The sequence below is a fragment of the Syngnathus scovelli genome, chromosome 8 (assembly GCF_024217435.2).
Source record: "Syngnathus scovelli strain Florida chromosome 8, RoL_Ssco_1.2, whole genome shotgun sequence".
In the NCBI taxonomy this organism is placed as follows: Eukaryota; Metazoa; Chordata; class Actinopteri; order Syngnathiformes; family Syngnathidae; genus Syngnathus; species Syngnathus scovelli.
In genome coordinates this window covers 8,813,379-8,826,267 of record NC_090854.1, presented here as the reverse complement: position 1 = coordinate 8,826,267, position 12,889 = coordinate 8,813,379, and the positions used below count along the sequence as shown (strand labels likewise).

General features: G+C 44.8%; 2 protein-coding genes across 3 annotated transcripts; one reads left to right on the top strand and one right to left on the bottom strand.

The window, feature by feature from the left end:
* The first annotated feature begins 54 nt into the window (after positions 1–54).
* nup62l (nucleoporin 62 like) lies at positions 55–2,493 on the top strand. Its single transcript, XM_049727509.2, has 2 exons — positions 55–1,841; positions 2,105–2,493. Exons 1-2 carry the CDS (start codon positions 333–335, stop codon positions 2,261–2,263), a joined length of 1,668 nt encoding a protein of 555 aa, XP_049583466.1. The 5' UTR covers positions 55–332; the 3' UTR covers positions 2,264–2,493.
* Positions 2,494–2,500: 7 nt separating this feature from the next.
* Positions 2,501–12,530, bottom strand: itga6a (integrin, alpha 6a). 2 transcript variants are annotated; one of them, XM_049727465.2, is made up of 26 exons: positions 12,269–12,530; positions 9,115–9,239; positions 8,910–8,989; positions 8,567–8,828; positions 8,375–8,506; positions 8,032–8,245; positions 7,702–7,895; positions 7,526–7,620; positions 7,257–7,384; positions 6,920–7,009; positions 6,790–6,851; positions 6,540–6,709; positions 6,287–6,430; positions 6,100–6,215; positions 5,818–5,980; positions 5,557–5,643; positions 5,409–5,488; positions 5,253–5,327; positions 5,076–5,178; positions 4,826–4,996; positions 4,665–4,754; positions 4,447–4,554; positions 4,206–4,304; positions 4,010–4,135; positions 3,719–3,843; positions 3,175–3,322 (listed from the first exon to the last, which is right to left on the bottom strand). In XM_049727465.2, the coding sequence occupies exons 1-25, from the start codon at positions 12,436–12,438 to the stop codon at positions 3,736–3,738; spliced, it is 3,192 nt and encodes a 1,063-aa protein (XP_049583422.1). In that variant the 5' UTR covers positions 12,439–12,530; the 3' UTR covers positions 3,175–3,322; positions 3,719–3,735. The 2 variants fall into 2 exon arrangements, with proteins under 2 accessions (XP_049583420.1, XP_049583422.1); XM_049727463.2 differs by lacking the exon at positions 3,719–3,843 and having other exon boundaries at positions 2,501–3,322; positions 12,269–12,529.
* Positions 12,531–12,889: the final 359 nt, after the last annotated feature.

Sequence of the window (12,889 nt, the reverse complement as noted above, 5' to 3'; positions counted from 1 at the left end):
AAACGGCTTTTAGAAATTACAGAACATCCATAGACGAAACAGAAAACGGAAGCAGTCGTGTATGTCGTCACTTCCGATAGCAATAGCATACAGCTCCTACTGTGTGACGATGGAACGAATGTTGGAGCCACGTTTTTGACTGTGAAGTGCAATTAGTCTGCGACCGCCGCTCATTATTGTAATGACAACTGACCTGTGATCTATTTATTACAAGCTTCGCTGTGTAGGGAGCGCAGACCTCAACTTTCCAGTAAGTTACAGCCGTGACCCGCCAAAAAAGGCAGCGAGGTGCGTGAACCATTTTGTCAGCCGCTATCGTCCGGTGAGCGACAATGAGTGGCGCCTTCAACTTCGGACAGCCTTCCACGGGCTTTGGTTTTGGCACCGCCAAGACCACAGCTCCAGCGGCACCCGCCACAGGATTCGGCCTGACCACAACGTCCACTCCCGCAGCCGCCGGAAGCAGCGGCGGTGGCAGCTTCTCCTTCGGCTTGTCCACTCAACCCGCCGCTAGTAGTGCACCGACCGGCGGCGGCGGCGGCTTTAGTTTCGGCACCCCAGCGAAGAGCACCGCTGCCGGTGGGAGCCTCGCATTTGGAACCCCCACCGCCACTACCTTCAGCCTAGGTTCAACTCCGCAATCAACCCCGGCTGCAGGTCTCTCACTGGCGGTTTCATCGTCTGGCTTCAATCTGACCTCGGGTGCGCCTGCAGGGGGAGGCTTCTCCTTTGGGACCCCAGTGCCAACACAACCGGTAGCAGCAGCGTCGGCTACGCCTGCGCCTGCTGCGCCTGCAGGGGGAGGCTTCTCCTTTGGGATCCCAGTGCCAACCCAACCGGCAGCAGCAGTGGCACCCACGACAAATGCATCTGGAGGTCTCCCATTTGGAGCGTTCGGCTTTGGTGGAAGCAAGGTCCAAGTCACCACAGCGACAGCCACAACAAGCGCACTAGGGGGTGGCTTCTCTTTTGGGTCAAGTGCTGCTCCTAACCTCACACTGGGTCCCCAAACCATCTCCACCACTATAGCCTCAGCTCCACAGGCTGGAGGTTTCACCCTGGGGATTAAACCCTCACCAACCCCGGCTCCCCCTGCAGTGACCCCAGTGGCTCCATCTCTGTTCTCGACCCCAACATCAACAGCTGCAGTCCCCGCAACAGGGTCTGGTTTTAGTTTCGGCGCCACTCCGACTCCTGCTGCGGCACCGACTGCAACGACCACCACGGCTGGCGGAGGCGTGTCATTCACACTTAAACCTCTCGGAGCGGTAACCACCACTGCCGCCGTGCCCGCCTCCACCGCCCTGGCTACAACCACCACATCAAGCTTCTCACTGGGACTCAAACCTGTCATCACCACGACTGCAGTTACAGTGGCCACCACCCTCCCGACCACCACTGCCCCTGCTGTGATGACCTATGCCCAATTGGAGGGCCTCTTGAATAAGTGGAGCCTGGAGCTGGAAGATCAAGACAGACACTTCCTCCAGCAGGCCACTCAAGTCAACGCATGGGACCGAATGCTGGTGGAGAATGGCGAGAAGATCACGTCCCTGCACAAGGAAATGGAGAAGGTGAAGCTGGACCAGAAAAGGCTCAACCAGGAGCTGGACTTCATCCTGTCCCAGCAGAAGGAGCTGGAGGATCTGCTGTGCCCGTTGGAGGAATCTGTCAAAGAGCCGAGCGGCACCATCTACATGCAAAATGCAGACGAGGAGCGTGAGAGGACGTACAAGCTCGCGGAGAACGTGGATGCGCAGCTCAAGAGGATGTCACAGGACCTGAAGGAGATCATCGAGCATCTCAACACGTCCAGCGGTCCTGCCGACACCAGCGACCCGGTAAGATGCTGCCAAGTGTACACCGCGGTCCTCCTAACTAGGGTTGAAAAGAGATGGAAAATTTCTGGTATACATGTGGAATACTGCCGCCCGGTGGCCAAGGCAGGAACGGCAAAAAGCTCACGATCATTTCGTTTACACTTTGCAAATATGAACTGTTGAATTCTCCAATTATACTCTTTAAAAGACAAAATATCAAAGTCACATGAATTAAATTAACATTTTGCGACCTTACACTTAATGTCTGACTTTTATTTCCTCAGCTTCAACAGATTTGCAAAATCCTCAACGCCCACATGGATTCCCTGCAGTGGATCGACCAAAATTCCATTCTCCTGCAGAGACGAGTGGAGGAGGTGTCCAAATTGTGTGACAACCAACGCAAGGAGCAGGAGAAGCCCTTCCGGTTAACCTTTGACTGAGCACACACACACTTTTTAGTGTTTATTGACAAAATACTTTTGTCTTTGTAGGCAGTCATCATTATTGCTCTTTAATTTTTTGTCAGCTGTCAACCAGGATGCATTATTTTCAACATTTTTTTTATACAACAGAAAATTTGTTCCAAGTTAATGTCCAAAATATTGAATACATGTTTTAAAATATTTTTGGATGAATAAAATAAAATAACAAAAATTCAATCACAAGAGAACTGCAACTTTGTCACTCCAATTTTTAAGACTATTTATTCCAGTTCACAATTTAACATTCCTGAATAATCTAATTCAGGACATTTAGCTATGCCCTGTTAGATTCACACACAAAAATATTTTTTCAGTGACCATACTACCTTAAAAATATAAAATCACATTTATTCAGAGCGAGTCAACTGTGGGTATGATTGCTGTTCTAAAAAAAAAAAAAAACTACAAAAGTCCTCAAATACAACAGTCAGCTGTGCCATTTGTGGATAATTTTTTAAATTCAGCAAGGCTTCAATGAGAGTACCACTACGTCACATCAGTAATTCATTTTTAAATGCACTTAAGTCTAGTTCACATTTAAAACTGGACATCTTTGGCTCTATCATACATGATTTATCCAAAAAAATAAATATACATTGTGCAGAAAATATATACAAAAGATACATGTACAAAAATCTTCTATACAGTGTAGAAAGACTCAAGTCTCATGTGGTAAGCACATGAAGAAAAATCGGGTTGACATCACAAATGATTGTCTTTCACTGGCAATATCAAAAGCTGTACTAAAAATTCTGCCTTTGCAAAGAGCATAATTGTTCTTACCGCTCTTGTATTGGATTTTCATTGGATTGTGCAATTCAAGAGGTTGTCTCTAATTGGTAGCCTGAGGGCTCAAGAGTAACTTTCATTGTCGACCCACGTCGTCATCCAAGGCTTCTTCTCAAAAAGATCCGGTTTGACTTTGCCGTCTTCATAGTGAGGAGAATCCTTCCGGATGCGCACAGCGTGATATTGGGGGACGGTGTCCTCCTGCTTGGCGCGTTTGAAGAAGCCACACTGGATGGACAGAAACATGATTAAAAAAAAAAGTAGACAACAAACATGTAAGAGTTGCACTGGCTGGGCAGAAGAATGTTAAGCATGCTTTTTGCGGTTCATTGCACGTTTCCAAAAGCCAAGGCGATGTCAGCTAAAGCACCTGCAGAGGACACAATTCCACAACAACGACAATCTTGTGACTCAAGTCGCCACAAGAGCAATTTGTTTTGGTTGTGTGCAATGTGTGTCAGGTTAAATCTGGGCAGAGCTGACCCAAGATTTATATCAGTGCAATCTAGAAAATGTTGTTTCTTCGCAGAGGATAAACGCTTTCAAGCCTAAAGCTGCTGAGGTGAGTTCATTAGTCGCTGCGCATGCCTGAGCTTTTTTTTTTTCTTGTGCTTATTTTAGAACCTTTTCAGAGCATAAAATCAGGCCTCAGCTGAGAGCTTGTCTTTGTCAGAAGGCTGAACATGGATCTCGGCCTTGTGATAGGCCGCATCGTACTGCTCTTTGGTTGCTCTCTTGAAGAAACCACACTGAGGGGAATGGGGGGGGGGGGGGGGGTGAGGGTGATCAGTCAACAATCACAATATATCACATTTCATTTTCTTTGCTCAAAAATGAACAATACCCTTTTTCATTGGCCAGTGCATCCCTATTAGCCAATTGGACTAAATGTTTATTGTCACGCCTCCCACTCACCTTCCAAAGCAGACAGACCAATAAAGCCAAAATCAAGATTCCTGCCAGAACAGCTACCACGATAATCCACCAGGGAACGCCACCGTACTGGGCCACTGCGCTCTCTGGGAACACCATGAGCGTCACCTGCCATAACATGTGAAATGTACGATTGGAGTCCGCCACAACGTCATCAACGTCAACTTCTGCGCCTTACTTCGGTGTCAGGAGTTTTCAGAATCATGTTTGTGGCTCGGTTGTGGAGCACCAGCGAAGCCTTCACAATAATATCCAAGGATGACAGAGAAGTGTAATCCTGAGTGAAGACAAAACCAGATGAGGGTGATTTCATCAGGGCTGGAAAGTAACCAAGCTAGCATTAAGCAAATTATGGGAAACTATTTTGTGCATCACTCCCTCGATCTCCACCACAAACTGAAAAAAATAGTTAAGGTCACCTCCAGAAAGGTTGAGTTCCACAGACGAGCTCGGAGTTCCACAGTGGACCCGTCGAGTCCATGCAAGGGACACTTGAGCACCACACACAGCAAATCTTTCCCACACGCCTTAAAAGAAAAGAGTACGTTTCAACATTTATGACAGGAGTTCCACTTTAAAGCAAACCAAGCTTTTTTTGTGCTATGTGCATCAATTTTACCCTGCAAAAAATGCTCACCAAAATCTTATTTTTTCCTGACAGTGGCCAAGTCTTGCTTTTTGTTTTTTTCGGTGCAATTTCCCGCTTTGTCCTGAATGCAGAGTTCTCCTGAAAGCACATTCATTTTCACGAATTAGCAAAGAAGCGATTACTTTAATATCCTTTGTGTTCAATTCTACCTGGATGTGCTTTAAAGGGTTGATCTCGGACTCTGGTGTACAAACGATGTCACGCGCTCCTTCTTTAGCATTCATTTTCACCAAGTACAAAAGCCATTTGCCATTTTGATTGGATTTGGGCCACTGGATGTGCAGGGAAGATTTGACGGAAGCGCCCCACAAATTGTTGATCTGGGCAAAAAAAAAAAAAACTGTTGATAATGACGACAATTTTAGTTTGACTCTGGCAGGACTTGAGTCATCAACGTACTCTGAAGGTGTAATTGACTAAACTGCCGATCTCTTCTTCGCTCTTCATGGCGCTCTCTCCTCTCACGACTCCTCCAAATGAAACCCGATGAGGGTTGACTTCCCTGATGGATACAAGCAAAATAATTCAAAGCTCCTCGTGATGTGTTCACGTTCTTACTGTCGGACGCAAACGTACCCAGTAACTGACAATGGCAACTCAACCATCACTTTGGCTTTGATTCTCACATTAGCCAAATCTTGTACGCTCGTTCTGAGTTGGGGGAAAAAAATGAAAAATTTAACTCCAGGGAAAAATGTACAAAACACGGCAGAGCTTCAGGTGAGCTCTTACGTTTGGAGCTGCAGGTCGATATCGATCTCTGTCGTCTCCAGAGTCATCGCCACGGTGCTCAGGATGATGTAAAATGTAACCTTATTGGGAAAAAGGGCCATCTTTTTTCAAGAATGCCGCATAGGGAATGTAATGTGTGAGTTTGTACCTCGGTGCCTTGCTTAAACGGGTTGCCAAGCTCACAGTCGGCTTGGGAGCCATTTTGATTGGCGACGCAAATGATCTGCTTGTCCATCTACGGCAAAGTTACAAACACTTCAGTAGAATGGAGTGGTAATATTATTTTTATTTTTTATTATCATTATTTTATTTTGTATTATTCTTTTTATTATTATTCTTCTTTTCATTATTATTATTCTCATTATTATTATTCTCATTATTATTATTATTATTACGGTGATCGCTTCACCGTTTTGCGATGCGAGCGGACGCCCGAATAAGACAGCGTGTCGGGAAAGGACCCTGTCAGCTTGGCTTCGTAGGCGTCATCCCCGTGCAGGTTGCTGACCGTCAGCCGCAAAGCCAAGTCCTTCCTCTCGTAAGTCAGATGAAACACAGACACGTTGTCCCTCCTGCCGAAGCGCAGATAAAGCACTTAATCGGAACGACTGCTGGGTAGCTTTCCCATAATGTGGGTCCTCATTGGGAGATTATTTTATTTTACTTGAAAAAGGTTCTTTCTGTGACTCACATGGGCAAAGGCGAGTAAATGTCTTGATTGCTTTGCTTGTACAGCAATTTGTAGTCCATCATCAGGTTACTGCGACAAACGTGATCACTTCCGCATCCTTCCTTGACAAAATTGACCTACAAAAGAAAAATACGATGATGACACTAATGTTTCCATACTTTAATATAAAAATGTATTGTCATTTTACCTGGATGGTTTCGTTGTTTGACTGAGTAGAGTCCAAAATTGGCATCAGCTGCGGGAGGCCGCTCTTTGCCTTTTGTCGCTTCGTGCCAACTATTTGTGCTGACACCTCGACGGGAATGCTTCGCATCTTATCTTTAATGTTCTCCTGTGCAAAAAAACCCAACAATTTTTTAATGTTTTTTTTATGTACCTAACATGCGTTCAAGATTGTGTACATGTTGATGCTTTATGATCGTTTTTATTTTTATTTTTACCTTTAACTTGGCTTTTATCTTAATGCACATTTCCTGCTTTTGTCCTCGGAGGTCCAAGGTGCCGTTAAAGTGGTGTTCCGTTTCCGAGTTGGATTTATTGAAGAACGCGACTCTTGAGAACAAGCCTTGTTTCCTGCGAATTCCGTCCACCTCCACAGAGTAGCCGATAACTGCGGCGGAAGAAGACGACTCAAGATTAGACTAAATAAAGCTTCCATGTGGATAATAAAATCAAAAATGATTTACGTACTTATTCTCGGGCTGTACGATGCCGGATTTGCTTTGTAGCTGAAGCAAGCATCCACAGTGAAGCTAAAAACAGAAAATAACTTTTTGCGAAATGACACTCGAGAGAGTTTCCATTATGAATGAATATTTACCAGATGTTGCTTCCACAGTTCTTTATTGTTAGGTCAATTTCCCGTGGGGAGATTTTGACATCTCGGTGGATACTAATGACTGGTCTTGCTCTGAAAAAGAATGAAATGTAATTGCAACAATCAGTACGTATTGAGCGCTTTCAAAATACTTCATCAAATAGTAGATTGCACACTCATGGACGCCGTGCATTAATTATCTGATACTTGAACAAATTAACGCCTGGCTTCACCTAAATTATTTCTCTCTTGATTAGGGTTATTTTAAAAAATATTTTTAAAATAAACTAATTTAGTGGAAAATAAGTAATCGAGACAATTCAGTGTAATGTTTAAAAACCTGTAAATGAGTGCCGAGTCTGAGAGAGAGCCCACAGCGAGGTCTGGATAAGAGTTGCTGTCCAGGTCCATGTTGCCTGCCAGAGAATAGCCAAACAGTCGGATGTTGTAATCTTTGCCGGAAATAATCTGGAATCAAATACAAAAACAACTGGAAGTAACTCCGATGTCAAAACCTCATCATTAAAAACAAAAGTCGATATCCGTAACAAAGTGAGTGAAAAAATGAGATCAATTGATTGTAATGTGTAATCTATAAACCAAACCAACCTGAGCCGGGCGTGTGTTTATCCCCTGCACTGATCCGTGATAAATGTAGACCTTTCCCGTACCGCCATCATCATACGGTGCCCCGATGGCGATGTCTGGTTGAAGGCGGGAAAACATTTATTGCAACAATAATCGAGTTAAAAAGCAACAAAAAAGCAACAGCGCCACTAAATAACCTTGATAAGCATCTTGGTTGACGTCACCGATGTTCTCCACCGCCAGACCAAACATGGAGTCTCTGGTCCCGTTGAGACGGACAGGAGCGACACCTCGCCATCGTCCCGCCTGGTTGATGTAAACATAAGCGGCGCCTCCAACGTCTTTGTCCTTCATGTAGAACTGGGGCGCTCCAACGATTATGTCCTGCCAACTGGGTCAAAGTGATACCATATTAGTCATTTTGGACGTGACGACGGCGGTGGCATAGTTGGTTGCTAAGCAACCAAACAGAAAGTAGCCTGGTGCCTACTTTCATACCGGCAGATTAATGTGGACATGCAACACACCCGTCTCCGTTCAAGTCCGCTACGGCCACATCGTAACCAAAAGAGGACGCCAGCCCGGGCCCGTACAGTGTGTGGTCCACAGTAAGTCGGGCCGAGCCGTGGTTCTCTTTCCTCAGCAGCAGCACGGCACCACTGTGATTGGCTCTGGGAGCCCCAGCCACCACAGTTAGGCCACGCCCTCTGGTGATGCTGTGACCAGAGTCCAGAGAGAATCCTAAACGTGAAACGAATCAGAGAATTAACGGCGAGGTAAGCCAATGACCTCACGACAGGTTCCTCGTTTCAACCAATCTCGATCAATCAGATGAACGTAGAAAATTCGATGTATTTTTTTGCGTCTCACCTAGGTAGCTATTGGCTGGCACGGGGACGAGCTCTGGGTTCAAGGCGTGCTCGTCGCCGACTTCATAAGGGCCGTCGTCGTACACGCCCATCTCTAAAAGGGTGTTGTTTTTTTGCTCTACACGTACAATGCCTGACGGAAAAAAAAATACTTAATCACAGGCACCCAACGGACCATTAAAGGTGTCGAGACCTTTCCAGTTGTATGCTCCAGGTGCTCCAAAAACCAGATAATGGTAGTCTTTGGTGAAAGTGGCGGCCAGACCCTGCTGACACGACCCGAACATCTCGTGTCCCCTGGCCCTGCCCTCGCAGAAATTCCAGCTGCCGCCGTCCTCGTCCGACGACTCATCAATTGTCAGGTCTTGGCTCAGGACGTAGCAACGGCCTGTGATGTCACGGGCCTCTTGGGCCGTGTTCACAAACAAACGCTTCTGGTAGCGATGAGCGCACGTCTGAAGCGATGACAAGATTTTTGCTTTTGTTTAATTCATTCCAGAAGGTCTTTCGTGAGGCTTTTTTATTTAAACACTTACCACAATTTTCCCGCCAGGCCCTTGACTCTGTACCGTGACCCCCATCCACTGGTTCTCCTTGTTCTCAACTCGGATATCCTCTTTCAAAATTTAGACAAAGACAACGCCACGGCATGAACGCAAATGCACAATAGAAACTCTAATCATCTAAACATCGCTGGGTTTCCTCCAGATGAGATTGGGCGGGATGTGGAAAAATTCTTACCTTCACTGTCAAATAAAATTCGTTCACAATCGTGAGAGTAGTTAATATCACATTTGTAGAGTCCTCCAGTGATGTTGGCGTTCTGTTTCCCCAAGGCTCTAGCTCGGGGGGCACCGATCAACAACCTGAGAAAAAATGTTTGTGTCACTTTAAGTCAGTTCGAATTCCAGCCATCAAACCAAAACAACACAGAATGAATTTGACAGAATAGTTTTGAGGGCAAACCTTATCTTTCATGACCTTGAGAATTGGCCAAACAATGTCACAGGACAGCAAAACAGAAACACAGCTGTGCTGTATAAGCAATACAGAAAAATAACATGCAGGAGGATTTTTGACAAGAGCAGCTCCTTGATATCTGTGACGATAAAAAGTCAAGAAGTATGTGAAAGTTTCTTGGGCACTGCCCGGAATTTCCTTACGGGACAGAAAGGAAATCCTGTCTAGCTTTTGGACTCCTCTCTTTGGATGATTTTTTGAGATTCTACAGATCTTCTAGACCAGTTGCCCAACAGGGCCTGGGGGAGGTCTGACGCTGAGATGTAAGAGCAAATTGCAAACAAAAGGCCAGTGACGCTGCGCAAATATAAACAGGAGCTTTTTTACTAAGTTGACATTTCAGCAGCATGTGATGTCATACAAGGAGAATTCTATTAGACATTTGCATAATATTGAAAAGATCTCGGGGTGTCCACGCTAGCTTACTCAACAGCGATACAAGATGAGGAAAAGCACATCAGTGTTAGAATTGTAAAGCAGAGCCGCTGGGAAAAGTTGTAGAATTTAGCAAGTGACTGTGGGCTAATATTGACATTAGCATGCAACACTGCCTTCTGGTTTGTCAGTGAAGCAGTGCTTTGCTCCACCAAATGAATGCATGTATCTTTTTTTGGTGACCTCAAATCTGCCTTTGCAAAGAAAAAAAAAAGAAACAGCAGGGGCAGTGTTTTTTTTCTTTTTCTACAAGCTTCATTTTGTTATCAAAAACATGTGAGGCTGAGCTATGTTTGGTCTGTCATTGCGGTCGAGGTGCCAGTCGCTTCAAACAATGATTGCACTCCTTTTGTGCTGCAGCGGAAAAGCTGTGCACGTTAATGAAGCTGCTCTTACTCATAACAAACTTGACCGCACATATGTTCATTAAAGAGCACAGCTTTGAAACAACACTCTTCACAATAAAACAATATCCAGTGATTAGGCCTCCTTTTGAAATGACAAGCAAAACAGACAAATTTGATCAATTTTGCCTCCTTTCTCTATTTACAAAATCTTTCGATTGGATTCCAGCCCGCATTCATGAGCTCATGTGACTCGGCGGCTAATTAGCCCGACAAGTCAAGTGAAAGCTCATTGAGCCAGCTAAGGGAACAAGCAACTACTTCCAGCTGTGAAGCACCGCGCTGACATCACGGAAGCAACAGTGAAGAGTTCAACACTTCATTTTTAGTCACCTGAAGTCATCCGGTTATGGGTGAACTAGTCTATCGCACATATAGACAAAAAAAAAAAAAAAATCATTGACACTCATGTTCAATTCATTCCTATTTTTGTTTAGTATGTGCTGTGAGGTTGTTCGAATCCACGGGTGCTTTGGCTCAATGAAGGATTATAAAAAAAAAAAAAAAAAAAGTATCCCAATGTTTGCACCCAGCGTGAGCTGCTGTTGCCCACCCGCAGTCACAACATCAGCGGAGATAAAATTCCACAGGTTGTAGTAATCTCTGTGAAATCTCAGTGCCTGTCGTTATCAGGGCTTGTCGTTCTAGCCGCTCACGCTGCTGCGGGGTCAACAGGCGTGCAGCCTCAAGCCGGACGCAAGCTTCGACACGCTGACACGCCTTCTCGAACCCTCAAGGTTCTGCAAGAGAAAGCTGAAGTCATGATAATAGTCCCTCAAATCAGGTTTGGCAGAATTTAAACTGCTACCTCAGGCTTGGCTTAGAGGTTTCAGCAACCAGAGAACAATTTACAACTCCTTATTGTCTTCTAGACACTTGAGAATACAAATGAAAATGGGTGGCCTAAATACACCCCAAATACTGTATGATTTGTTAGTAATAAGTTATTAAATTTAAATCATTCATTAAATTTGTATGGCGCGTTTCAAAAACCCAAAGACGCTTACAGGGAACAAGGCAAAGACATACAGGAGGGGAGGGGGACGGGGAAGAGACAATGGGATCAAGTTAAGAGGAGGAAACCCAGTTATGTGTAGGGGAGGTCATAGGCTTGAGAGAAGTGGTAAGTTTTTAGACAGGACTTAAATATGGGGAGTGTGGGTGAGTCACAGACAGACTGAGGAGAGAGTTCCAGAGTTGGGGTGATGTGCAGGAGAAGGCTCTGTCGCCGAAGGATTAGAGTTTAGATTTTGGGACTGTCAGACGTGAAGTATTGGAGGATCGGAGGGGACGGTTGGGGAAGTAGGGGACAAGGAGGTCGGATAGGTAAGTGGGAGCCAAGTGGTGAAGGGCTTTGAAGGTGAGGAGGAGTATCTTGAAGACAATACGCTCCTTAATGGTGAGCCAGTGAAGTGAGTGGAGAACAGGAGTGATGCGCTCACAGGACCGGGTGTGGGTAAGGAGGCGGGCAGCAGAGTTTTGGACAAGTTGAAGTCTATGGAGTGAGTGAGCAGTGATTCCAGTGAGAAGGGAGTTGCAGTATTGATTATTTTTTTTCTTCCATGAACAACCCTATTTCAGTCCGATTGTATCAGGTGTAATTCCACTATCAACCACTAGATGGCGTCACATTGTCTTGAGATGTCAATTTGAAAAAATAAAAACAGGTACCAACTTGCCACTAGCTTAGACAGACTAGTTCTGAACATAACCGCAACAAGGAAGCATTTTACAAGATTAATCAACTTATTCTCCAACATTTCAATTAAACAATCAAGCCACATGTGGAGCTCTTTTTCCAGAGGCCACCCGGCTTGACCTTACAGCACATTTGCATGACACTTGTCACCATTGTTTATTCACTTGTCTTTGGCCTGCAATGCGCCTCATGCATACATCACAATAAAACTCACACAAAATGGAAAGTACTTTTTAGGCTACAACAAAAACTTCAATCATAGTTTTAAAGGGGAAAATATGCATATTCATTCTGTTGCAATGTTACATAAGGGAAATATAAAATTGCAGAGACTCACATTCGTTTGTCTGGGTTGAGCTGCCGGTGCATGGCGAGAGAGAATCCGAACAGACTCCCAGGCTCGCCGTCTTTCCTGATCACATAGTTGGTGTCCAGGTTGAAGGCCTGCAGAAGAGGTGCGTTCAAAAGGTAGAAAAGTGTCAGGCAAAATTCCCCTCGCGGCAGCATCCCGGTGCGAGTTTTGGGTGCAAAGTTGCAGAAACGCAATCGCTCCAGTGCGCTCTGCTCAGCCGCCACTGAGAAACTGGAAGCCGGTTGATTGGACTCGGGGTGGAGCGCTCTCTTTGGTCAAACAGTGGTATGACAACAAAAAAAGATAGAGCAGATGTAATTATTTTTTGTCATGAATAAATAACAAAATAAAATCACATTGAATCCCTGTGAGCTAGCAGCCATTTTCAGAATTTTTCTTTCAAAAGTAGACGTACATTTTTTTAAATGCTCAAAAACTCGGTTATACTTATTAATGCGCATTTATGTTATTTACATAAAATCATTATTTTACAAATTATTTTAAGCAGCCTGGCACTTCATTTATTTACATCAGTATAGATGAATGTAACATTGTATGTTAAGATCACGTTCTATGTTTTATTTTATTTGCTTTTCTGTTTGTTTT